This window comes from Rhyacophila brunnea, unplaced genomic scaffold (assembly GCF_057557595.1).
Source record: "Rhyacophila brunnea isolate RB1 unplaced genomic scaffold, BYU_Rbru_1.0 scaffold_9, whole genome shotgun sequence".
In the NCBI taxonomy this organism is placed as follows: domain Eukaryota; kingdom Metazoa; phylum Arthropoda; class Insecta; order Trichoptera; family Rhyacophilidae; genus Rhyacophila; species Rhyacophila brunnea.
This window is the reverse complement of record NW_028233361.1, coordinates 33,540,154-33,567,287: the sequence shown is the minus strand read 5'-3', so window position 1 is coordinate 33,567,287 and position 27,134 is coordinate 33,540,154. Positions and strand designations below refer to the sequence as shown.

The 27,134-nt window shown below is 30.1% G+C and overlaps 1 protein-coding gene across 2 annotated transcripts in view; it reads left to right on the top strand.

The window, feature by feature from the left end:
• The window catches only part of Mp (collagen XV/XVIII-type protein multiplexin), a 971,377-nt gene that overhangs the window by 810,931 nt on the left and 133,312 nt on the right, over positions 1–27,134 (top strand). For both annotated transcript variants that reach the window (XM_085959748.1, XM_085959749.1), the window contains 2 exons: positions 8,026–8,097; positions 19,086–19,129. In XM_085959748.1, the coding sequence (XP_085815874.1) occupies positions 8,026–8,097; positions 19,086–19,129 (116 nt within the window). The remainder of the gene's footprint in view (positions 1–8,025; positions 8,098–19,085; positions 19,130–27,134) is intronic.

The following is a 27,134-nucleotide window of genomic DNA, read 5'->3' as shown; positions in this document are numbered from 1 at the left end:
ATTGGAAACCATCCCTCGCGATAACAGGCAAAAGTGTTTCAACAGCAGAAGAGACCGACGAGATTCAAGATATTATGTCATGAGTTATGAGTTTATATTATGTCCTAGTATTTAATTTAAATAAAACGTATTGATTGTTTTCTAAGTATGTATATTCAATAAAGAATGGTACTATTTTAATCTTGTGAATCGTTGAATAAAAAAACAGTTAATAAATTATTAGCGAGTGCAAGTACGTTATACCAAAAAAATCAGAGATCTTGAAATCGGTGAACAAATCAAATAAACGGAATTCAGACGTGTTTAGATCACGTCAGGGTCACCAATGTGAGATTTAGTGATAGGTGGGTTATTTAATAACTTTTGACATTTAATTTATTTGATTTGATTAAATAAAGATATTAATTTATACTTGTGTGTAATAAATTAAAAAGTATTGCTTTGATTTAAAATACAAAAGCCAACTGCCAAACATTAACGCAATTTAAAAGGCGGTTCAGTGAGATTTCTAAAAATGCTAGTTAATTTCGTCGCAATTAGATAAGAAAGAATATATAGCTTAGACGGTTAGGTTAGAACACATGAACACGAATCCCAGAGGAAACGGTCTCAAACCTTGTTAGGTGTTGTATTTTTTCAAAAAAAATTCTCTAATGGTTATTATAAATATCTCTGAGGTATTTTCAAATTGTGTATACAATAGTAATTATTCTACGTATAATATTAATAATTATCAGGGTTTGCTATATCTGGATATTATTAACTAATAAGATAATAATTCATTATTGGTGGTACGAAACCTAATGAAATAAAAAATATTTTAAGAAAATTTTCCATTTAATATTGATTCAATTAAATTTCTCAAAATACAGTTAGCTATATACAAAAAAAATATACTTAGATCGTTATATAGAATTTTATTAACTATTACTATGTAAAAAAAATACACTACTAAAGTGTCATAGCGGCATCTGCATTCCACTGTTTACATATCCGAAGATATTGAGAGTCCCGTAGCAAACTTGGAGTATGCTTTCTTTCCACATGTTTTTTCTGACAATAAACCTTTCAAAATTATTATTTTCCCATCAGACTTTGTACCTTAAAAACTGCAAAACTCTCTGGATAAATAATTCAAAAAGTAGAATCTTCACTTATATTTTTTCGACATCGTGATATTTGCCCTATATTCAGAATCATTAGTATACACAATTAAGCCGTCTTCTATCAAAGGTTTGCGACTAAATTACAAAACATTTTCTTATCCGGGCTAGTCGTATCAGTTTACCAATGTCTTATTCTTTTAGTCACTTCCAGTGGTTATGTAGGCAATATATTCTCTTACTAACGACTCCTTCACTAGTTCATTTTTATACATTATGAATTTGAGTAAATCGTATTTTTCATTACATAAAATACGAAAAAAATATACATATTTACGATGTTTGATGATTACTATAGATATATTGACACAGTCGTTTGAATATAATTTATTTCTTTTAAACATAATTCCAATAAAACAAGTGTAAACAACTTTTATACTTCATCAAATTTAAATACATCTATAAAATAAACTTTATATTTCGTTATTTTTTGATATCTTAGATTGAAACCTTGCCGTCGTGAGGTAACGATTTCATGTTTACCTGTAATATAAGTGAATTAGTTTTACCACCCTTTCCAAAGCTGTATGCTTGTATATTTGATTAAAACAGGCCGTTCATTAAAAAAATGGTAAAATTAATATATTTTAATAATAGGTTATTAATATACATAAAAATACCAGTAGCAGTTGAAAATGTGGTTTATGAATTCATATCCAAAAACAAGATCAAAAATTAATTAAACGTTATCATGATCCTGATTATTATACTCTAATGCATTTTTAAGAAAAAAACATTATAATATATAAGCAGGTACTTAAAATTACTTTCATTGTATAGTATAGTTTTCTTAAATATCAAGACTTTTAATTTAAAAAAGCACATATAAAAATTATTTCAATTAAATATGGAATAATTAAAATTAAGTCAAACATCAGAATTTTCAATTACCGGAATAGTATTTTTAATCTTTAAAAGCTGGGTTAAGTTTTTTTCAGTATTTGCACCAAAGGATCTAATGTAAAAAAAAATCATACAAAACTTTTCACATTTAGAGACAATTTTTTATTATGATTGAGTAAGGGAAAACTTATATAGTTACGTAAAGGAAAAGTTGCCCATTCTGTATTCCGAGAAAATTCGTACTTACTATGCTTGATTCAAATTTTTTTTTTGAAAAATCTTAACACAGACTTCATGTTACGAATAAATGTATCATTATTTGTTAAATATTGTTTAGCTTTCTATCTAAAAAGAAAATCTAAACTGCTCATTTAATAATAAAAAAAAATGTTTTGTGGTGTAATGTTTGAGACTTTTAAGGTTGTTTTTTATCGTAATAAATTTTTGGGTTATCACCGCGTGTTTTTCCTCCTTTATTCATTAACGTTTAGTGCTGGTTGCAGAGGCTATTCTCAAGACAGTTGTAGTAGTATTACATTAATAAAAATTGTAATGTTGATTGTAATGATGTTGCATCATTTTTAATAAATTATAAAAAACATAATACATAATATATACATAATCCACAAAATTCAGTGAACCATATTTTTCAAAAAAAAAAAAAACAGTTTCAGAAAAACACAATTATTTAATATTTTTCAGCCGTTTGATGTCTATAGACTTCCGGATTTTTGGTTTTAGAAATTTCTATAATGAATAGACTCAAAAGATAAATTTTCTTTGAAAGATTCTATAATTCTTTATGTGCAAAATCTGTACGAAAGTAAATTACGGGAAAAAATGTATATGCAACACACTGGTTGAGAGGTTCTGAATACTTTTAAATGAAAATTCGCTATAGAAATCTAGTGAAACCCTATAATAACATATACTGGAGTGAGAAAAGTGTATTTTTAATATATATATATATGATAGTATAAATTCAGTTTATAATCATCGGTACTTCAACCCAACGGCTTGGCTGCCTTCAGGAAACGTCTTCTCCTTCCTCTTCCTCGTTCCTTTGTGTTTCTTTGTAACTTTGTGATTTCCCCCTATGATAAGACTTGACTACGATGGCCGCGCGGTTTAAGCGTTGGCCTATAGCGTCATCAGTACCAGGTTCGAATCCTGGGTCTGGCAAATAGGTACACTTATTGTTTTTTTAATTTGTGTATAAGTCAGGGTATAGACGTAATAGGTTGAGCATGTGGCTGACATCCATTTCTCGTAAAAACAAAATCTGTTAATACAAAACTCTACTCATCGGAGGCCCATATGATCTTATTAGGATTGGACATGGTCGAGAATAAGTTAAGATGCCCTACGTTCACGTGAGATGACAGGAAAGCATCGAAACGTCCTATTTTTATTACGTTTGGCTTCAAAAACTCTTATCAATACCTTTCAAAGTTACCCACGGTTGTTTCTTCTTTATTTACATTCAAACCCAGTCCTCCACCCTGTAGGTCAATATGAGCTTAATTGGGTATTTTTAAGGTTATATATTGGTTTTTTGAGATGAGGTTTAATGTGAAGGATAATTCATAAACCGCACTATAATTTTTTTTCTAGCATAATAATTCATCTAATATTATGTTTTTAGTTGGTCATTTTGACGTTAAAATTGACATCCAAGGAATATAAATTCGTCGGTTTTCTCATATTCGTAGCCATTGGCCATGAAGGCTAATTCGCAGTCATGTACTTTGGTTTTGAAGCGAAGATATTATTTAGGGCACTGAAAATTAAAATGATATAAATGCTCGGGTAACGAAGTTGAATAAATCGAATTCAATGTGAAATATAAAATTAAAAATTCATAAATATATCATTTTGTTGGTGCGGTTCTAAAACGACCCACCTATATCTATGTACTCGTGTGCTTAAAAACAATACTAGGAGGTAATAATTTAAATTGTTGAGTATTTTTTTATTTGAATTAAACTCGATATGTTTCTATGAAAACCCGTTTTATTGAATAAAATACTTTTAATGCATAAATAAGTATTTAGTAGGTATGTAAAAACTTATACACCTTTACACCGAGCTTATCAATTACTTACTATAATATATTATATACCATCATCATCAGACAGGATCGATTCACTGCTGCATAACGGCCTACCCTAGCTTCCTCCACTCTTCTCGGTCTTCACTGCCACGTATATTCACCGAACATTATAAGTTCATCCATCCAGCGAGTTAGTGCCCATTGGGTACCATTGTATGACGGCATTTCTCCAGCATTTATCCACTCGCGACATGTCCAACCCATTGTATTTTCATCTATTTAGTAAGCTCTATCAAATTGTGTAATCGTGTACACATTGGTTGAATACTTTACCCTTCAGACACAATGAACTCACTTTTAAAGATATTAATGTGTCCAAATGCATTTTACGCCAGTTTGGTTCCGCAAGGAATCTCATCATACATACAACCGTCTATTGAAATTTATTATCCGAGATAGATATAGTTGCTGACCTGATTGATTTGACTGCCATTGATGAGGATCGCTTTTACTTTATCATTATTATATATTAATAATATTATACTCTGCATAATTAAATTTTACATCATACAATAAATGCAAAATAATTAAGTAGGTACCTACTAATTAATATTTATTTAGAATGTAGCTAGATTGTATCAAAATTAATTTAATTTTTTACGGAATAACTCTGTCAAGCCCAGTAATATTTTTATTCGAATAAAATTGAGTTGTTTTGTAAAGAACTCAATTCTGTATTAGCAATAAATAAACTTTTTCTTCGACTGGTATGAGTTATTTTTAAGTAAATTTTGGAGAAACTTTCTAAACAATGGCGCAATTTGGCCCACGATTCGGGCTTAATATATATTTCCAAATTTATATGCAAGCTATTTTATTTGTACTCCTTGCTCTGGTTCCCAATTTCGACTTTTTCATGATATCTTTTCAAAGTTTCTCTTATAAAAAGTCCCTTTCGACATTTCGAGCACGTTAACTTTACAAATCATTTTATACTTGGATATTATTAAAAAAGTTAAATTCAGTCAGGCAGCTCCTTCGGACGAAAATAAGCATCAGCATTATGAATAAATGCCGGAAATGGAGCGGGATTTTTATGAAATAAAACAAATAATATTAACATCCGCTTTCTTTTACCGCCATCTTTACGTTCAAAAAACAAACATCCCAAATTCTGCAATGTTGTTTAGATTTGCTGTGCAGATGTATCCTATATTATTATTAAGTAGAGTTTTTCCTTCGTACATATTACATAAAAAAATACATTATATTATTGTACAACATAATAACCTAATAAATAGATAGAAAAATGAAAGCAAAAATCAATAAGTAGTTTATTTTTAGTCGATATATTATTATAATGACCTAACCATACATATAACTTCAATTTTTATCTCTTCTGAAATATATGGTATCAATTTGTTTTTTATATACGTCATAAAATTTATATATTATTCGCTGCAGATCTTCTAACTAATATTTAATTTCCACATTTAAATAATATGCTAATTATATCTAATGGCCACCTTATGGGCAACGCACCAGTTGCGTTGGACGCAGTGAATGGGAATGGTGATATATAAAGAAATCACAATAATTCGTCAAATGGCGGTTTAATTAATTTATATAGATATTGTATGATAACTAGTGACGAACACATTTGCAGTCTCTAAAGAAGAATATCTCATAGGAATAGGTTCTACATTATGTATTTGAATCTAATCAAAAAAGTCATATGTTCAATAATCTGCCCAATAGATGAATGGCTAACAATAAGTTTTTGTGAGAAAACTAGTTAACCCTTAATTTCACTACACGACGTTTCCTTGCAGCAACAAACTGTGTTACTCTTTATATTTGTTGTGTAAATAAATTGAGATCTAAAATTTGCAATTCTTTGCTGACAAAATAGTTGTGTTTTTATTCACAGATGCCACTGCTATAGTAAAGTAATAATAATTATTAAATATGATCGATTTTAAAAGTAATATACACATTAAATTGTTTGCCATCAAGAATTTAATAATGCATTCATATCATTTTCACTTTGTGAAAAGCCAAATGCACCGTTTAAGAAGCAAAATATCATATAAAGCGCCTAGTTTCAAAAGCCTTTAAAACAATTTTAGGTAGTTCTGAGAAAAATGAGAAAAAAACGATTTTAGGTAGTTTTGAGAAAAATGAGAAAATATCATATTTATTAAATCTGTGAACCTTATGTATTTATTTTTTAATTTGTTACATTCTAATGAGTATATTGGCTTTCCATTTTAGCGGTATTTGAAAAGCACACCCAACCATTTTAGCGGGTTTTGAAATTTACCCTAATTTTTGGTCATACGTATTGACGAATTTTGGCGTTTTTTAAAGTTCAATCTTAGGCCATCATATAGGTCACAAAAATATCCATCTAAATATCTAACTCAAAAATTTTCAAAAACCGTTTTAGGGGCTTTTGAAACAAGGCGCTTCATATACGCACACGCTTAAAACCAAATTGTTTAAATAATATTATATAGATAGATATCAAAGAGTTATAGTTAAATTGGATATGACATGTAAGTTTCCATATATGTTACAATATGATAATATTTGACTCTAAAACGTTGATAAAAATATGTAGTAAAATTACATACCTATATTATACTACAACTATTATAACATAACAACTGAACTCCAAAAGCAATTAAAATGATTATTAAACAGAGCTGTATCGTATACAGACAGTTGATTATCTCGGGATGTTACTATCTGGCGTGATATTTTTTTTAAGATTTACAGCAAGCGGTTCAATATCATTGAGTAGTCCGGCAATATATTTTTAAATACTTTATACTTGATTTAAATCAAATATATTTGGAATCAAGTATAGACCCAGTGCCGTGTATTACCAATTATTGTACACAACTAAAACAACCAACATGAATACAGTATTGCGTCGAGCGATATTCGTGTTATTTTGGATCAAGTAAAATATCGAAAACGGATTACCGTGTTACCGTTTTAACTAGTTACAATGACATTAATATGGACGAAGCATCTGGAAAAAAAATGACACTCACTTTTTTGTCGGGTCTGCCGAATGGCATAATCTGTTCTAACGCCATTACAAAAAAGGTGATATTGCTATAAATTTTCGAAGCTTCTTGTCGGGTCTGCCGAATGGTTCAGTTCGAACGGGTTCGCTCAAACGAACATTGATACTAGAAACACTGTTCTAACGCCATTACAATAAAGGTGATATTGCTATAAATTCCCGATGCGTGATATCGCATAATGGATATTGCGTGACGTCTACCTATGCACGTGCGAATGTTACGTTTGAATTTACTTGCTAGCTACTGTACTGAGTGAGTCGTCCATTAATAATGTCATTGACTAGTTAGAATAGCCCTGTAAAATGCTCGAGCATATAAAATAGTGTCGTTAATAGTCATAATTGTCTAACTATCTATAAAAATGTGACAAATGTATGCAAAGTCCCATAGAGAAATACTCCTATCACTGAAAGCATTTCAGTTTTTGATAAAAAGTATACAAATATTAATCCACACTACATCTAATCAGCCCACTGTATCCTTTCTGAACATATTGTTTAAATTCGTCATGTTTTTATTATGAGCTCAACGTGTTAATAAATATGATCATTATAAAACATCTTATTATGCATTCGTTTTCATCTGTCATATAAATAATTTTATAATTTGTGTTTATTTCACGAACAAAACCGTTAACATATTATCATGTATTACAAATTCAATATAAACTTTATTTTTCCATTTTGTTACATGGTATGGTGAAACTTACTTTTCATCCGCCATATCAGTGACTACATTAAATATAATAGGTTTTCCGCTTCTGACTAAAAGTATCCACAACAAGTTTCAAGAATGAAACTAAATCTTCCAGTTTTATATGATATCATTATTTTTACGTATTACATTTTTCTACGTATTGTTTTTTCAGGTATGTTAGATCCAGTTCTACAGAAATTTTTATGCGAAGAAGACAGCGATGATCCAACCAAACGTTGTTCAGGTGAAAATTCGAAACAATAATAAACAATCAGCTTTCTACTTCATTCATCTTTCAAAATTAATAAAAAATCACCCTTCATCATTTTATTCACCTGCTAGCAGATAAACTGGGTTGGATTATCTTAAAAACAAAACTATTGGAGGAACATTTTTTTAAATGAATATTTATATACGGTAAGATGTTCATTATAATTATCACCTACCTAAGACACTCAAAGTAATGTCATGGCAAGAAAGTTCTCATGTAATCGTACTAAAAATTGTTTAATTAATTATACCTTTAAGTATTAAATGTTTTCTCAAGAGAGAAAAGAAGCGAAAAGAAGCAAAAAGAGGTCCATTAAGCCATGTTTCTAGTTTATGGTGTTGGAATTTTGGACCAAGTATTATAATGGTGTTGAATTTATTAAAGAATAACTACGTATTGGACTATATGTGGAAGCAAGATAAAAAAAAATACAATTACTTTAAAGGTTTATTTTTATCAACCAGATGACTTGAAAAATAGTTCATGTAAATACATGTAAGGCTAATATAAGATGTGTTCAGTGAATGCTAAAATCAATTAAGAAATATACTACTCTCCATTGATGTCAGCCATTTGCTCAACCTATTAGGTCCATACTCTGACTCGTGCACAAATTTAAAAACAATGTGTGTACTTGGCAGACCCAGGATTCAAACCTAGGTCTCAGGATGCACGACAATTAAATATACATGTATTATACACATTATAAGTAAAACATGGAGTATATTATTATGTAGTCGAAGGTATTTCCCATCCCTAAAAAGGTCACGGTGGAAAAAAATTCTGATGCAAAGAAGTTTTGCTTCCAAAGTTCTTACTACATAATTTAATTGAAGCATACAAAGTTACAGTAATTAAATGATTACTTTCTGGAAGTCTTACCAATGAAAAAAAATCGTGGAAAACTCACTCGAAGTGTGCCGCTACTTTAAGACAACTTGACTATGCACATGCCTAAAAAGGCGCAAGCTACCATCCAAGGATGTAGGATTAAGCAGTTAAGCTACCTAGCATTCAGTTTAGTCTTGACTTCCTCAGATTATTTCCTGTTTCAAATCTTAAAAATAAAATCTTTTAAGATATTATCGCATTTCAAACGAAAAGGAGCAAAAGAGGTGGCAAGAGCGTGGTTTTGAAAGAAACAAAAATATGTATTTTTTTCAAAAGGCTTAACGTCATTGCAGCAGTAATGTACAAAGTCCATTTAAGAGCAAGAGGCTCATAAAAAAACTAAATCATTCTTTTCTATCGTCGTTTTCATGCTGAGGTAGAGAATATAATGAACGCCCGTCGTAGTAAATTATTCGAATCGTTGTGATTTGAATAATAATGAATTAAATAGATTATGATTACTTGTATAAAAAAAAACATAACCATTCATTCAACATTCATGTATGATCAATCAATAAAACATAAAATCTATTTTTGACGTTACACTTTTTTCAGTGTTTTGATCAAGAAGTATATTTTGTAATGAAAACTTGTGTTGGGTACCTATTATTAAATGTCTTAAATAAAAAATAGTACTTATATACTTAATAGTTAACTTAATAGTTAACACAATGCTTACGGGCCCTTTTAATTAATTTTGTAATTAACGTGTTAATTTGCATTTGAAAAGTAATTAGCAAAAACACAATTTTGTGTGGTCCGTAAGCTATGGGTTAAAAATAGAACAAAAATGACACCTCTATTGCAATGTAACTGAATTGATACTAGGTATAGTGTTCATCATTTTTTTTATTATTCTATTCCACGCGTTAATCAATTGAAATTTAAAGAAATCGTTTAAAATTTAGAATGCAGGCTAATTTTTCATATTAAATAATTACTAAGTTGTTATTTATAATGACCATTACGAGCTTATAAATCATCTAACTTTCAAATAATACGCTTTACTAATAAATGCCAAATTAACATAATTTTATTAACTAACACTTTATTGAAAATGTAATAATATTATATGATTATGACAATAAATAAATAGGTACTGCGTTAAAGTTCCCACCACCACCCGTCATATTTGCACAGCCGTGGATATGCACGGCCGCTTTCTATGACGCTTTAAACGTGTCTGAAAGAAGTGATTTTAAGTGCTCATTCCGTCCCGAAACGGAGCCGCACGGGACTTATGCTGCAACCATGCACCGTAGTGCTTAAAGAATAAAGTTAAGAAAGAAATTTTTCCTTTTTTTTTGGACTGACTCTGCTACCCGCTGACGTTAAGCGCTTTGTTTACCCGCATACCGAGTGTCACGAATTGAAATGGATAAGTCTACAGAAGAGTCGGGACTATCCCGCTCCCCATACGACGCTGCAAATTTCTCTAATGCCGCAAAGTTGGCCTCGGTTGCCATCATATCTCCATGACCAATTGGGCCCGTGTGAGGACGGACCCTGGCAAATACCTCCGCTCGTTCGAGTTCCATAAGCGGGCAATCCCAGAGGAGGCTACCCAAATAAATAGGTACTATGCAATTTCTTTTGCCTATGTACATAGTTATTTCATAGACTGTATTCTTAAAGCAAGACTAGAATGCCACAGTGTAGTTGACCGCTTGTTAAATCTAGGTAAAAAATAATTTTAACCTACAAAAATAATAATACCCGTAAACTACAGTGCTTACAGTGGAAAAGGCGTGGCAATCAACTTTAACAGAAACTGTATACCTTCAATGTATTTAAAATAGTATTGTTATACAGAAACTTCTGAATCCTTCTTATTTCTCTAAGACATTTATTATAGTTCTAGCTATTTTTAAATAATTATATTTTACGGTTTGAGAATAGTAATTTTATAATATTTAATAATTAGTTCATTACTTTATATTATTTTCATTACTTTCCGACGACATTAATAGATTCTCACTCTTTATAGGAATTATTTATGCGGGTTGTTTATGTTTTGCAAACTGTCGTATATTTAAAATTTATTAGTCAAGGAAAACGTTTGACACCATTTACCCTGCCAACTAATATAAAACGATACTTTTATATACTAAAGACATTGTGCATATTCATATTTACGTAAATAAATGGACGTTATGTGTTATTCTTTCACTCATTTAGTGCTGATGGCGCGTTTGCGTTACCTGGCCATTAGATATAATTAACGTGCTATTTAAATGTGTTAATTAAAAATAAATTAACAGGTCAGCAGTGATTGTGTTAGCGCTACTTTGAATGGAAATTATTATGGAATTCTACTTAGTTGCGTTCATATTTTAAGTGACGTATAACCTCACTTTTTTCACAAGCGTGACTATGCATATTGTCCTAAGATATAATAATATTGTATTAAACTACATCATATCTATAGCTGTATAAATTTAGAATTTATTTTAAAGTATATACTTACAAAGTATCAAGTCCTTAGTACATTATATAGCACAAAAAGGTAGTACGTATCCAATTTTACTGCTTATGTAATGAATATTGAAAATACCCATACATACGCTTTCGGCGAACAATTTTCAATTTATCTACCGAAATTCAATTTATTAAACTACCAGTTTACAGTCACCGCAGTGAAGATGTGGATTAATTGAATAGTGGTGGATACTGGGGTACAACGCAAGTAGGGTTACCGTGGTTAAATATATAAAATCAATAAAAAATATTTTCCTTATTCATAACAATTATGACATAGAAGAAAATGGTATTAAAGGCGAAAGAATATGAATTGTCTGATCTGACATCATTGAATGCTTTGCCGGATAATTTCTTTCCTAAGTTTGTGTAGACTTTTAATTATTGTCTATATTTATCTTATACTCACTATGTCATTACAAAACAATAATTGTATATTATTGATTACTCAGTTCCACTACAAATAATATTTAATATTTTTTTAATAATTCTAGTGTAAAAATGAAAGTCAGATGTTTCGTCGGCGATTATTGAATTGTCCAGGCAATCAATTTGGTAGATTTAAATTTTAATTAAATGAATTCTGTAAGTTTTATGATTTCCATTCTAAAAACTTCTCCATTAAAAGTTTAATTGATAGAAAAATTTTTTACAACACTCTTTCAAGGTCAAGTATTGGACCATTGAGAGAAAAACTATTACGTGAGATTCCACTGTCTTGCACGTTTATCATTATTATCAAGACTGTTTGTTTCGAGGTCGGTTACGTCTATATTCTGAATATAAAATAACCGTCAATGATTGCAAATATCTTTTTTTTCCTTCCATGTCCGATCTTAATACGTTCATATATGGGCATCCACAGAATGGATGTTTGTATTAACAGATTATGTTTTTATGAGGAATGGATGTCAGCCACTTGCTCAACCTATTAGGTCCATACTCTGACTCATACACAAATTGAAAATCAATAATATGTGTACTTGCCAGACATAGGATTCGAACCTGGGACCCACGACGCTATAGGCCGACACTAAGCCACACGGCCATCATGGATGTACTAATATATTAACATGTCAACACTTACAAATTGCAAACAAATGTATAAAATTTAATAAAAATTATTCAAATTCATAAAATCCATATTTAACGTTGGTCAGGAAATATAAAAAATAGCGTCTGATGACTATTTATAGCTAACTTTGAAATCCACCTCCGATGTAGGTAATAATATTTTTCAAACAAATAGAGCTAGATTTGATGGTTAATGTATGAGAACCAGCATCAAGAAAAATATCTAAAAATGAGGGTAACCGAATTTGAAACTAACATGTTCATAATATCAAGTCTGTAGAATCAGAACTGCAGAGAAAAAAACTTCTGCCGTGATAAAATACATACAAATTTTTGGATAAAAATAACTAATTTATTGTAAATCTTTTTTGTCTTTTTTATTATTTATTTTATATCAATAAAATTTACATATTATTGCGGCCATAATAAAAAAATGCACGTGTAAACACTTATTAGCGTGAAAATTGCAAGATTGCATGCATGAATCAAACAATTCAGAAGCTTCTAAATTTTCACGCAACACCTGGACCGTGCAATATCTGCGCATGTGCAATAGAACGATAAAAGCGAACCTACCTGTAAAAAAACGAATTAAACTACGCAGAAACTCATTTTGGGGTTAACCGATAAATAGTACCACAAAATGATAACATCTCGTCTCGCTTACTCTTGAAGAATGAGATTGGCGAGACAGCCAGCACTTTTATGTGTAAACAGTCAGTATCGCAATAGTTTAAAATATAAACTATTGGTACAAGTAAATCCATGCACGTATACAGACGCTATAAGGATTTAGAATATTTTATTATACTGCTATGTTTTAACATAAATTTATTTTAGATACGAAAATATTATGCAGTTCATTTAAAATAAATGAAGCTTTTTTGTCTTAAATTTATGATAAGTTTCTGAATCAATTAAGTTGCATGGCAACCCTTAGTACACATTGGTGGGAAGATCGTTACTTGGATAATCTATCGATTACGGACTCTCACAATCATGCTTGCGGCTTTTATATACCCTCGTATCGCTTGAATCTATTAACCAATTCCATACGAGGGCTTAGCATCTTCTGAATGGGCTTAAAAGTTTTATATTCAGCGCTAAACTTTATATGTGTTCACCTGAATCGATTTCACTAAAATATCAATCAAACTATGTTATGGTGCAAACAAGACGTTAATAAGTATATGACCAACATGAATTTTCATACATACCTCATTTGAATAAACGGTACTGTTTGGTTATACGGAATACAGCGAAAAACGCATTTTGAAAATAGCCGATAAACTGGATTATTTGTTAGTTTGGGTTAGTTTAGATTAGGTTAGGTTGGGTTAGGTTAGGTTAGGTTAGGTTAGATTTGGTTAGGTTAACCTAACAAATAATCCAGTTTATCGGCTATTTTCAAAATGTGTTTTCCGCTGTATTCCGTATAACCGAACAGTACCGAATAAACTTATTCTATTATTATGGTATGAGGTATATACTAGTGGCGAAAGGTGGAGGTAGGCTGATAAGATCCGCCATAAATAGTGTACACTAAATTTTGTCAGTCATACGTATTTGTTTTCATTGAAATAAAACTACAATTATTTACAGATGATGTTGGTTAATTTTTAAAATTCAATTAAACTCTGCAAAAAGCAAGCAATAATAGATAATAGTCAAAAAATACTCGTCTACCTATAACATATCTAAAATTATGTAATTCAATTATAATATATAACTTTGAATATTTTATAGACAGAATAATATTTTTATTTATTATAGTTTATGCATGCAGGGCGTAATGAATTAACAGAAAACAGTAAAAATGAACCAACAATATGTGTGATATGTAGTCTTAATCCAACGAAAAAAATATGAAGAATGATAATTAATGATCGCCCAAAATACACCAAAACTATATGGTTTGGTTTAGGCAGGGTTTAATTGATTTTTAAAAACTAACCAACACGAAATGTAAATTGTAAACTTAGTTCAATGAAAACAAATACGTATGACTGATAAAGTTTATTGTGAACTATTTATGTCGGATCTTAACAGCCTACCTCCACCCTTCGCCACTGGAATTTAAAAATCATAAACATTAAAGGGATACTAACAACATTTTCAAATAAATATCACTGCTCGTTTCGAAACCAATACTGAATTATTAATATTGTAACCATACTGAAAACGATGATTTTAAATAAATACGTATAAAAAATTCAAACTGCACTCCATTAGAGAAGGAAAGTTTATCTTTGACTATGAAATTTGTTTTCTTTTTAATGTTTTTAGATGTATTTCTTAATTTAAACAATTTTAAATGTAAATTATCAAAAAATGTATTAAATTGCGAGAAGAAGCGCTATAGTCTTTCCTGAAAATGTATCTTAAATATTGGATTAGAGAAAAATATGTGATTGTAACAGTAAAATTTTTAATTATTCTATATTGATTTATTGCATTTTAAGTATGTGCCTAACAGGAATCTGTTTAAGACTTATAAAACAATTATATCGAAATGCAAAAAGTATTTTTAATCATATAACAGTAGTAAAACCAAGCCTTGGTATGTAAATAAAATACTTGATATGGAAACAATAAATTATAAACATTAAATACTACAGAGCTGATCACTATAATTATGCAGCATCCCTTGTTTACTTAGGTATGATAAATTATCCAAATATCAATGCGGAAACGACAATAAATATAATATAAATCACGTTGTTTGGCAATGTCCGGTTTATGATGGCCAAACACAATAACTTCTTGGAAATTCAAAAAGTTTTAAATATCACTTATTTTAGATTTTTATAGCTCAACCAAACATCAAAACTTTTTGTTATATCCATATATTTCTGAGATGAGTTATTTAATCTACAATTAAAACAATACGTTATGATAGAAGCTATCATGTGATTATAATGTACTTACCAATTACAATTAATAGCATGTATTTTTTTGCTTGTATAATCAGTAATATTCCTATACATATTCCTTGGTTGAACATATATTAATATCATTCTACAAAATATTTGAGTATATTATTATGAAATCTCCTATATCCTAATAAAATTGGATATGTAAACTGTAGTCCGTGATAACAGTTGACCGCACCTGTAAATGGTTGGACTAAATCTGTTATAGCAATTAACCGTGTCCAAAAGGTTCAGAGTAAACCCATACGTGTAGAGTTTGTAATGCTGTGTAACAAAGCTACTAATTCTATAGTTAAATTCACAGGGAGTACCTACATGATTATTACATTTATTTAATATTCAAAGTTTTAACACTATTTGTAGGTATCTTATTTATTTAGAAATATATGATGTAGGTATATATAAATACAATTATATAAATAGAGAAAACAATGTAAAATTACAATATTCTTCGTATACTCGTATGGCGGCAGAGTTGCAATGACGGTATCAATATATACATATATTATATTTGTAATACATCAGTCAGATATTACTGTTTTCAATGTCATTTTGAAGGAAACTTAAGTATCACTTGACAATTACATATATTAATTTAGACAGTAAACACTAAATACATAATTATGACATCTCGAGAAGCATCAATTTTATTTATTCATATTAATACTATACAAGGGTAGATTTGTGGTAAGGGATGTAGGTATTGGTAGAAGATAATCAATCTGTTCAAAAATCTCCGTGACTCTTTTGAACTTATATAGACAGGGAAAATTTTGCTAAAATCATCGACATGCTCTGTAATAGACATGGCATACAAATAAAAACTCATTAAAGTTAAAGGCCTCACCAAACTATACCCATCACGCATCATACCAGGTCTTAATCAGACATATCATGGATTCCACGTTTGGTTATGAAGCATCAGTATTTTACCACGTTTTTATTACCTCGTATTCTTGTTTGTCCAGTACAAATTTTTTCTTGTTTGTCTAAAATTTGTATTGAACGATTGAAGATTTTAAACTAACTTTCCGACTAGCTAGACATTTGAAACTTTTAGAATATATCAGAACACGACGACAATGCATTTTTTCAATACTTTTAGTATTTTTTAGCAGAATTGAATTCATTTTCAGTTAATTCTGTTTTGTATGGAAAGTTATTTCGGAAAAAAAATCGTAAAAAAATTAAAACACTATTATTGGTTGCTAAAGGGGTCCTAGCAACTAAATTATGACACCCAAGTAAGATTAATTAAAGAATTGGAATTAGAATTAGATTAATTAAATTAAAATTAAGACACATAATTATGACACCCAAGTAAGTTGCAGTCAAAATAAAATTGAAGATAGTAAACTTCCGGTCGGGTTAATAATAATATTATACTCAAATACAAAATAGTGCTAAATTTATTTCCCATGAATGAAAAATCGAAACAAAACGTACTTATAAAGAATATTTTTTATTCTTTATATTTAATCATAATATAACATGTAATACTTTTAAATAGGTATATGATATTATGTTATATATTTTTTGTGCAAAAGGAAACAAGAAAACTAGCCTGTCGCTCATCATCCCTTGAAATACCCACAACGTAAAATACTCACAGCCACGTGCGTGAGTTTTAAATGGCTCGGTTGGGTTGTATTGAAAGCTTAAATAAGCTTTATTTGCTTGGTGTTAGTCGACTTATCTTATCAAGTGTATAAAGCTTTCGCTGTTCCTAACTAATGATTCTGTAAATTTTGATATAAATATAACTTTGGTAAATTGTGGTTTACTCTTATATCTTTGTTGAATTCTACCAAAATATTTTTCAGTACATTTATTATCCCTACTTAAAAGATTGTTAGTAGAAAAGTTTCACTGTAAATTAGTATTTATTATGCTGTACTTAAGAGAAGGTCATGAACTTATTTATGGTAGCCATAGTTATTATAATAATATTATAAAGTTTTATAATACTACGTTTTTATTCAAAATCAATAGGGGATCAAAATAAATATTAATTAGACTTATCGGATACTTATCATATCAAATACTCTTATAAGTCTATCTTCATTAAATAATTTATTATTATTTTATTACATTTATAAAAATGCTTACCATTGCCTGTATGTTTACTAACATAATACTTGCTTATTAAAAAAATTAACTGCCAATTAAATATTGTTTTTCTTAATTGTATAGTTCGAGATAAATTCTTCATAAAATGTCGACATTGATACAAAACATTCGAAAAACCTTTTTAGTCAAGTTTGTAAAAATTATAATATAGATAGTATCATGATTTTTTGTTATTTATCAAAATATATAATATATCTCTATAACGATTGAAATTATGAATGAATTTGTAATCTATAATCAGGTCATTCATAATTCATCAGTATTGAAATATATTTCTCTTTGGTTAGATTACACAAATTTACGTTGATACACATAAAAGGTGTTTTTATGAATATTTTTTTATAAAACCTTTTATAATCTTATATTTTATATATGTATTTTGTAAAAAGTAATCATCTAGGCACAATATTACCTTTTATCGAAAAATAGTCTCTGGTATAGAGTATTTTGCTTTTGTTGTTTTATGACATTTGCAAAATTCAGTAGACTGGCAGATTAGATAAGTGACCTTCAAAAAATTCAGGTATATAAGACTTTAATTCTATTTAAATACGAGTAGATCTACTGGTATTTCAGTAAACATGACAACACCGGGTCACTGTTATGACAGTTCGTTTCAAAATAGAAAAAATATTGATTATAAAATATAAAAGACTGTATTATACTCGCCATCCAGATATATAAAATACAAATAAAAGAGACATATAAATGTAAAATGAACCTACGTTTATTACATAACAACTTTTACGCAGTTAAATATGTCTTTCGTATTTTTTAAATAATGTTTTTTTGTAATTAATAATTTTTTTTTAATAATTTGATAAATCATTAATTATAGTCTAATACCGGCCTAAGTGACGGAGCACACTGTAAGTAGCCGGGCGACATGGGCGCACGGCACTTATTTGGAACTTGATTTTTACGCCTTTCGTGCCACGCGTGCATCTTACGGCTACTCGCATTGTGCTTTGGCCTTAAGACACATTGAGGCAACAAGTGAAAAACTACTAAACTACATTAATTTTTCTCGATTTTCTTATATGCTGTACACCCGTTGTTTATAACTTTCATTTTCATTAACAGGAGTGTAACTGGGTAAAGAAATAATAGCAAGTGCACTTGTTGAGAGTAACAAAAACGATGATTTGTGATGTTTCTAACGGATTTTCAATAAGAGTTATTGTTTCAGAATGCGCTTGCGTCAATTACACCAGCTTTGCTCGTCCATCACTGGCGTTGTTGTTTTTTTTTCTCGCAAATTGCATTTTCAAGAATTCTCTCAGATTTTGTTACAGAACGTCTGAAGTGTTTCAAGTTTTAATATCCAACTGGATAACGAAATGCGCAAAGCTATTTTAAATGAATCCGTTTGTACTTTCACAAAAAAAAAACAAAAAAAAAACAGAATTATTATACGAGTTTAATTCAGAGTTTTTTTGTTATTTTGTTTTGCAGGATTTCCCACGTCGAGGGGGGAGAAAGGAGAGCGCGGACCTAAGGTAAGCCAGATTTTATTTACAAGTTCATCATCACAAGGTGAATACCAAACAAGATTAGCTGCTTCCGAAACTTTTGTCAGCACTAAAATTTGCATAAAATTCCGTGCTCATACATATTATATCCAGGTCAAATTATATTATCTAAGGTTTCTTTTTTTTTGTAATATATTTATGGATTTTAAGATCTGCCACGTGTTTTGTTTTATCTCATTACCATTTACACAAAGAAAATTATACTTTTTCCCCTTTTCACAAATTTATAAATACATATATTATAAAATTCCCAGATAAACTTCCCGAAACAATTTTTAACAATACCTGTAAATAGGTCCAAGGTGTGGTGAAGGCCCTTGCATGTATTTAAGGTATTATACTATTAAAGTATTCGTTGATAAAGACATTTATTTTAGGGTGATACTAACTTCTTTAAAACAATACACTATATGCCTACCATTGCCTACTGTCAAGCTGTATATATATATTGTTTTGTTTTATTCACTCTCGTCGAGGTAAAACATTTTGTAGGTGGTTTATAATAAAAAAAAATTGAAGCTATTACGTATTAATTTTTGATTTTGGATAGGCACACATTATTTAAAAACACGGGACTTATCTTTGATGTTGAATTTATTGTTTCACTATTAATTTCAGACTCTATCACGATACACATATTATATAATTACGAATTACATTTTCATAATGCAGGATGTTTGCCGAGAAGGTTTACTACTTTATTATTGTATAACTTTATGGAAAATGAAAACAAAATGGTTTAATGCCAATAAATGTTTTATTGAATGTTGGAAATGACGTTTGGAAGACAATGTCAGCTAAATGTCCGCCTCGGCTATATGTGAATCAAGCCCGAAGCATCTAATTCTGGTATCAAAAGGTTATCAATCATGTAACGATAATGTTCTCCATTAACAGTTACCATAACACCACGTATAACTTCAAGAAACTAAGGGACAATGATTCTTCCAAACCACAGAGCACCATACAGTCAATTATAAAGGATGCAAAGGTGACTGATAAATAATTTGAGGATTTTGTACTGACTATGTTGTTCATTAACGTATACATTTCAATTTAAATAGGCCTCTTCACTCATTATGATTTTTTTTTTCAAAACTTGACATAATTTTTTAGTCGTCACAATAATAATTGATGATTGATATTGATTAAACGTTTTTACGATTAAAACACACTGGTTTATCGAATATTTTTCCATAATAAATTTGCCACGTCTATACTTCACAACTTTCAAATATGAACTGCCAAAATTCATATTTACCAAAATGGTGACTAAACAAAGTAGTAGACTTTTGTGGCGAACACCCTGTATTCATTTTTAGATAGTCGCGGATGGACAACATCTAGTTGCAATGACTGTTCGGTGATGTGTATTTTTATTATTACCCGAGACAGTTAATTTTATTTTCTACTGATAGCCTTTTTGAGTCGTATATTTTAAGTATAGTTTTTCTACTAACGTTTAATTTTAATTGATTTAAGTTTTCCAATTGTTCAGATTAAATTCTAAAAGTATTTTAAATTTTTGACCGTTATATGGCACCTGGGCCCTTAATCAGAAACATTTTTTTTTATCTGGTACATATAATATTATTTCTATGAAGTTATAAATATTAATATGATATGAAAAGTATATGTTTATAATACTTTCACCCCGATATTATCACCTCAATTTGTCTGAGTGCGTCTGGCTTGAAAAAATCGTAATTTTCAACGAAATATTCCAAAACACGCGAATACGATTACAGTCCACTAAATGAGCTTACCTGTTACAAAAAAACGCGGCTCCGTTTAGCATTTTATGATAAAATAAAACACCTCCAACATTTACCTGACTTTCGTGCGAATTAAACAACTTGTTTAAAATGTATCTCTGGGGTTTTTTCAAGCAAAAGGTACGGTGAACCTCACACTTTCCTCATTAGTATACGACTTTTTAACAACATTATTCATTGTTTCCTGTTACTTGACAATGCCGCATATATAAAATTTATATTTTAAAAATTACGTGTAACTATTTTTTGCCGAAGACGTTGTAAGAATTCAAATTACTTTAGCGGTATGCAAATAGAAAGAAATGTTTAACAACCTACATGTGATTATTTAAATATTATTTAAACACTTAAGCCACAGACTAACACTGAGTGACAGACAGTATATTACCAACCATCGTATTTTAATTTATTGTTATATTGTAATAACAGGTAAACTTATAGACTTACTGTCGAATAAAAACTTCTTCTCCACGTGTTAAAACTATGAACTAACAATCTATAGATATTAGATATTTAGTTGTTCGGTGTATGTAGGATCCAGCATCTATTAATTATATGTAGAAGGTTGCGTCGTGTGTGAGGTATTATATATTCTGGGAACAATAGAAATAAGACACAGTGCTGTAATTTCTTGGATTTATATTGATCTATTAATTTACGTAATTTGAAGCTTATTATTATAAAAATATATCTAATATGATCAGGAGTGATGTAAGAATTATTATTAGTAAACTTTTGGTTTATTGCGAAGAAGTAAAGGACTTGCATCTAAAAGAAGAACCGCTACTTTATTTAAATACGCCTCTACCACTCGTTGCCGCCATGACAGGTACGTCACTTGAAGTTTTCCACATGCGACTACAGCGACTTCCTGTTATGGCCAATTTTTTTCTGTCAGACAATACTTAATTATAAGTTTTATTTTAGTATTTTTATAATATAAATTGGGTAAGTATTCCGAAAAAATAAAGATGCAGACTGCAGCGCAGTTCAATCAATTGATTAAGGGTTAAGACTGGATGACTGCACCAGCTGAATTATTTCCTCGGCGCGAATGACAATGTTCCGTCAAATAGACCCGAAAAATTCAAAAAATTGATCTAGGGATAATATGATTATAATATACAATAAATTAATGACCGCCGTACGCTAGGGGTATCAACAGAGTCGATCCTAGCTAGTGCGAGGTCCGGTTGCAGCGATCAGCGAGGCCTGTTGGTACAGGACGCAATATCCCATTAACAGTTTAGTGAAGTTTATAGTCTAGATGTGTAATTGAACCATATGTTTCTGGAAACTTTAATGAAAATGCAGTTAATGTAAATGGAAAACACTACATAAGCATGATTACTATTACAACAAGATTGTGTAACATGCCAAACTGCTCGTGAACTAAAGAAAAAAGTTCAGTGAATATAATATTATCTTTTATTATTTGATAACCATATAGAATTAAACGCTACGCGATGAAATGTGATGTTTCTGGCGTTTTTAAATCAAAATGAAAAAATACTAATTTGAAAGAAGTTGTATGAAGTTACTTAAATATTATTAATCCACATAATAATATAAATGTGTTTTTGTTGGTCTCTAGTTTTGACATTGATATACTACTGGATGAATCATATGCTTCTTAAAATGACGCCTGATTTTCAGCGAGTCGGCCTTTGTTAAAACTTACTGGGTAAGCCCGATCTAGCTTGCATCTTACTCTAACTAATAGTCAGCGCATGACGACTTGCTCTGTCTGCTTTGCGTTGCAGCCACCCTTAAGTTCACTATTCCAAGAACGCAAATTTAGTTTTACAGCCAGGGCAATACGGGTGAAATTCGGGAATCCATGTTATCGGTCTTAACGCATTATACCTACAAGGAAATATTATAAGACGATATTCATAATATCTTTTGTGGTACACTTTTAAAATGACACTTGTATGGGAACTGCTCATCTAGTAGTATATCAATGAGTTTTGATAAAAGGTATCGCGTATCGAGAAAGGTTGTAAATCTATGAAACGACCAAAGCATTTATTTTTCAAACAATATTTTTATAACGTGCCAACTAAAATATTCATACAAAAGCATTATCGAGGTACTTAGATATAATTACAGTAACGAATGAGCTATTGCGATTATTTATTGAGTATAATTAATTATTGAAAGTCATTAGAAAGACCAATTATTATAATTTATATGTATTTGTTTACAGTTGTACTTAATTGTTTTTATTCATATTATATATTATTATGTCATATTGTAATAGTGGCTAATTTGAAAATACATTGATAAATGGGTTAAACGTAATTGTATACACTGATAAGTAGTACAATAATATTTATTTTTGTATTTAAAACCGAGTATTTTTAGGCATACAATACAAAAATCTTCGACGTTATCTTTTTCTTCTTTAAACCTTATTAGGTATATAATTAGAGATTCCAATCCCGGGATCTCGGGATCCCGAGCTATATTCGATACCCATTAATCCCGGTATTGATAAACATAATACCGAAACTTTCGGGATTGATTTTTTTATCAATTTTTATGGAAAATAAAATAAAAACGAAAATATAACAGAAAAAATACTTATAATTATATACATTATATACATTATAAATAAACGGGGTTTGAATGAAGTTTGATTTATACCCATATGTAAGTTACCGATTGATTTTATTTTTTCATATAAATTAATAAAAATGAGAAAGATTGGAAAAAACAATGCTTCGCACTCTTAGATTATAGAAAAGTTTGCACTATTAACAAAGTAATTCCACCATGATCTCATACGTTTTACGGCAGTTTCATATTTGGCTGACTAATTAGATTTATGAAGCGGAAATTTCATAAGTAGACCACAATTTGCTTTACTATTTTAAATCTCGTTAACCCATTCATTAAGTCTTTACTATCAAAAACAGCAATCTCATATTAAATTCACATTATCATTTATATTAAAATATTATTTACTCCATTAAACTTATGTATTTTCAAGAGTGAGCGTATACAATATTAACAATAAATGTCTTAAATAGTGTAAATTTTATATTAACAATGGAAAAAAATGCCAATCCCGGGATTGTCAAATTGCAATCCCGAAATCCCGGGATCAGAATTTTAGCTCGGGATTGGATTCCCTAGTTATATTCATATCAATTATACCAGTAGGGCTCCAACCCGATCCCCTGCCAGAACCCATACTCAGCGTTTACAATACCTAAAAATCGCCAACGCGCACCAATGCAATGTATAAATTTTAATAAATCGACAATACTCATGTTTTTTTTAAATTCTTATCCAGAGACATTTCATTAGACAGCTATTAGTTAAGGATTCAAATTGTTTGCCTCAACGCAAAAGAGTTTTTTTTATTGTATTTGTACCCCATATTTTCATATTAGAGTACGATTTTGCCTCAAAGAATGTATTTTCATTACATTATCACATGTTAACCAAATTATATCTCTATTAACTTGTTATATAATAAAATATTATATTATGTATTTTAACATTATTAGAGCTGCACGTAACGTTTAACCACATACTATACAGATTAATTTAATCAAAGTGTAATTCAAAATTCCGTCTAATATAAACACCTAATAGCGATTTCTATACTGTATTAAGTCTCTCATAGGTTGCATCATAACGTAATCTACTAACTGTTGACAGTACCATGGATTAAAATAAGAGTGATTGACAACCATTTTAGTGCGCTTTTTCGATAAATTGTTTGATAACAAATTTTGGTATAATTCAATGTAACGCTCAAACTTAATGTTAATTCTAAAATCTTTGTAATGTCGATATTGAAAGTATTTTGCGTTGAGTTATCTAATATATAAAAAATAATATTTGTTTGTGGGTTTGTTTGTTTGTTTGTTCGTTTTGAATGCACTGCCATACCGTTCATCCGATTGCGATAAAACTTTGTCAACTTATTGCTTGCACTTTCGCGAAGAGTATAGGCTATACTAATATATAAAAATGAATGTCTGTCTGTCTGTATGTCTGTCTGTCTGTGTGTCTGTCCCGTATGCGTTTCTATACCATTCATCCGATTGCGATGAAATTTTGGTAAGTGGTTGTATGCATACCCATGAAGGTTTCTGAATTAGAAAAATCATCATCTTCTTCTTCTTCTTCATTCTATTTTCTTTTATTCGTATGGTTCCTATACCATTCATCCGATTGCGATGAAATTTTGGTAAGTGGTTGTATGCACACCCATGAAGGTTTCTAAATTAGAAAAATCATTATTTTCTTCTTCTTCTTCATTCTATCTTCTTTTATTCGTATTGTTCCTATACCATTCATTCGATTGCGATGAAACTTTCATCGGTTGTTGTGGTAACACCCGTAAAGGTTTCTGAATTAGTACAACCATCTTCTTCTTTTTCTTCATTCTATCTTCTTTTATTCGTATGGTTCCTATATCATTCATACGATTGCTATGAAACCTTCATAAGTTGTTGTGGTAACACCCGTAAAGGTTTCTGAATTAGTACAACCATCTTCTTCTTCTTCTTCTTCTTCATTATATCTTCTTTTATTCGTATGGTCCCTATATCATTCATCCGATTCCGATCATCAGTGGTTGTGCCAACACCCGCGAAGGTTTCTGAATTTGTACAACCATCTTCTTCTTCTTCTTTATTATATATGTATTCTTTTATTCGTATGGTTCCTATATCATTCATCCGATTGCGATGAAACTTTCATCAGTTTTTGTGGTAACACCCGTAAAGGTTTCTGAATTAGTACAACCATCTTCTTCTTCTTCTTCTTCTTCATTATTTCTTCTTTTATTCGTATGGTCCCTATATCATTCATCCGATTCCGATCGTCAGTGGTTGTGCCAACACCCGCGAAGGTTTCTGAATTTGTACAACCATCTTCTTCTTCTTCTTTATTATATATGTATTCTTTTATTCGTATGGTTCCTATATCATTCATCCGATTGCGATGAAACCTTCATCAGTTTTTGTGGTAACACCCGTAAAGGTTTCTGAATTAGTACAACCATCTTCTTCTTCTTCTTCTTCTTCTTCTTCTTCTTCATTATTTTTTCTTTTATTCGTATGGTCCCTATATCATTCATCCGATTGCGATGAAACTTTCGTCAGTGGTTGTGCCAACACCCGCAAAGGTTTATGAATTTGTACAAACATTTTCTTCGTCTTCTTCATTATAGCTTCTTTTATTCGTATGGTTCCTATACCATTTATCCGATTGCGATGAAACCTTCGTCAGTTGTTGTGATAACACCCGCAAAGGTTTCTGAATTAGTACGACTATCTTCTTCTTCTATTCTATATTCTTCTATTCGTATGGTCCCTATATCATTCATCCGATTGCGATGAAACTTTCGTAATTGTGCCAACACCCGCGAAGGTTTCTGAATTAGTACAACCATCTTCTTCTCATATTCTATCTTCTTCTATTCGTATGCGTTTCTATACCATTCATCTGATTGCAATGAAATTTTGATCAAGCTTTTAAGCTTTAAAAAGCTTTTAAGCTTAATGTTAATGAATTGATAAAACTATTTTCTTCATCTTTTTCTTCAATTCTATCTTCTTCTATTCGTGTGCGTTCTTATACTATTCATCCGATTGCAATGACATTTTGACCAGTTGTTGTGCGCACGCCCGCAAAGGTTTTTGAATTAGTACAACCATCTTCTTCTTCTTCTATTCGTATGCGTTCCTATACCATTCATCCGATTGCAATGAAATTTTGATCAAGTATTGTGCTCACGCCCGCCAAGGTTTCTGAATTGAGGCAACCATTTCTTCTTCTTTTTCATCTATTCTATCTTCTTCTATTCGTATGCGTTCTTATACCATTCATCTGATTGCGATGAAATTTTTGTAAGTTGTTGTGCGCACACCTGCAAAGGTTTCTAAATTAGTATTATATAAAATACAAAGTTCGTTTAATCCAATTTTGGTTTGTTAGTGCATATTAATAACATTAATAACGTTTGCGTATTTTGGATTCGATTTTAATTTAGTGTTCTTTTGTTTGACCTTTACTCCTATTAGAATTATTTTCATATTGATATATTGTATTACACAGATATTTTAATATTAAAAAAATAATTACCTCTTATTATTTTTTAAATATCTAAGATAAATATTACCACGAAGCGACCCTGTGCGAAGCCGGGTACTTCAGCTAGTACTGAATAAAAT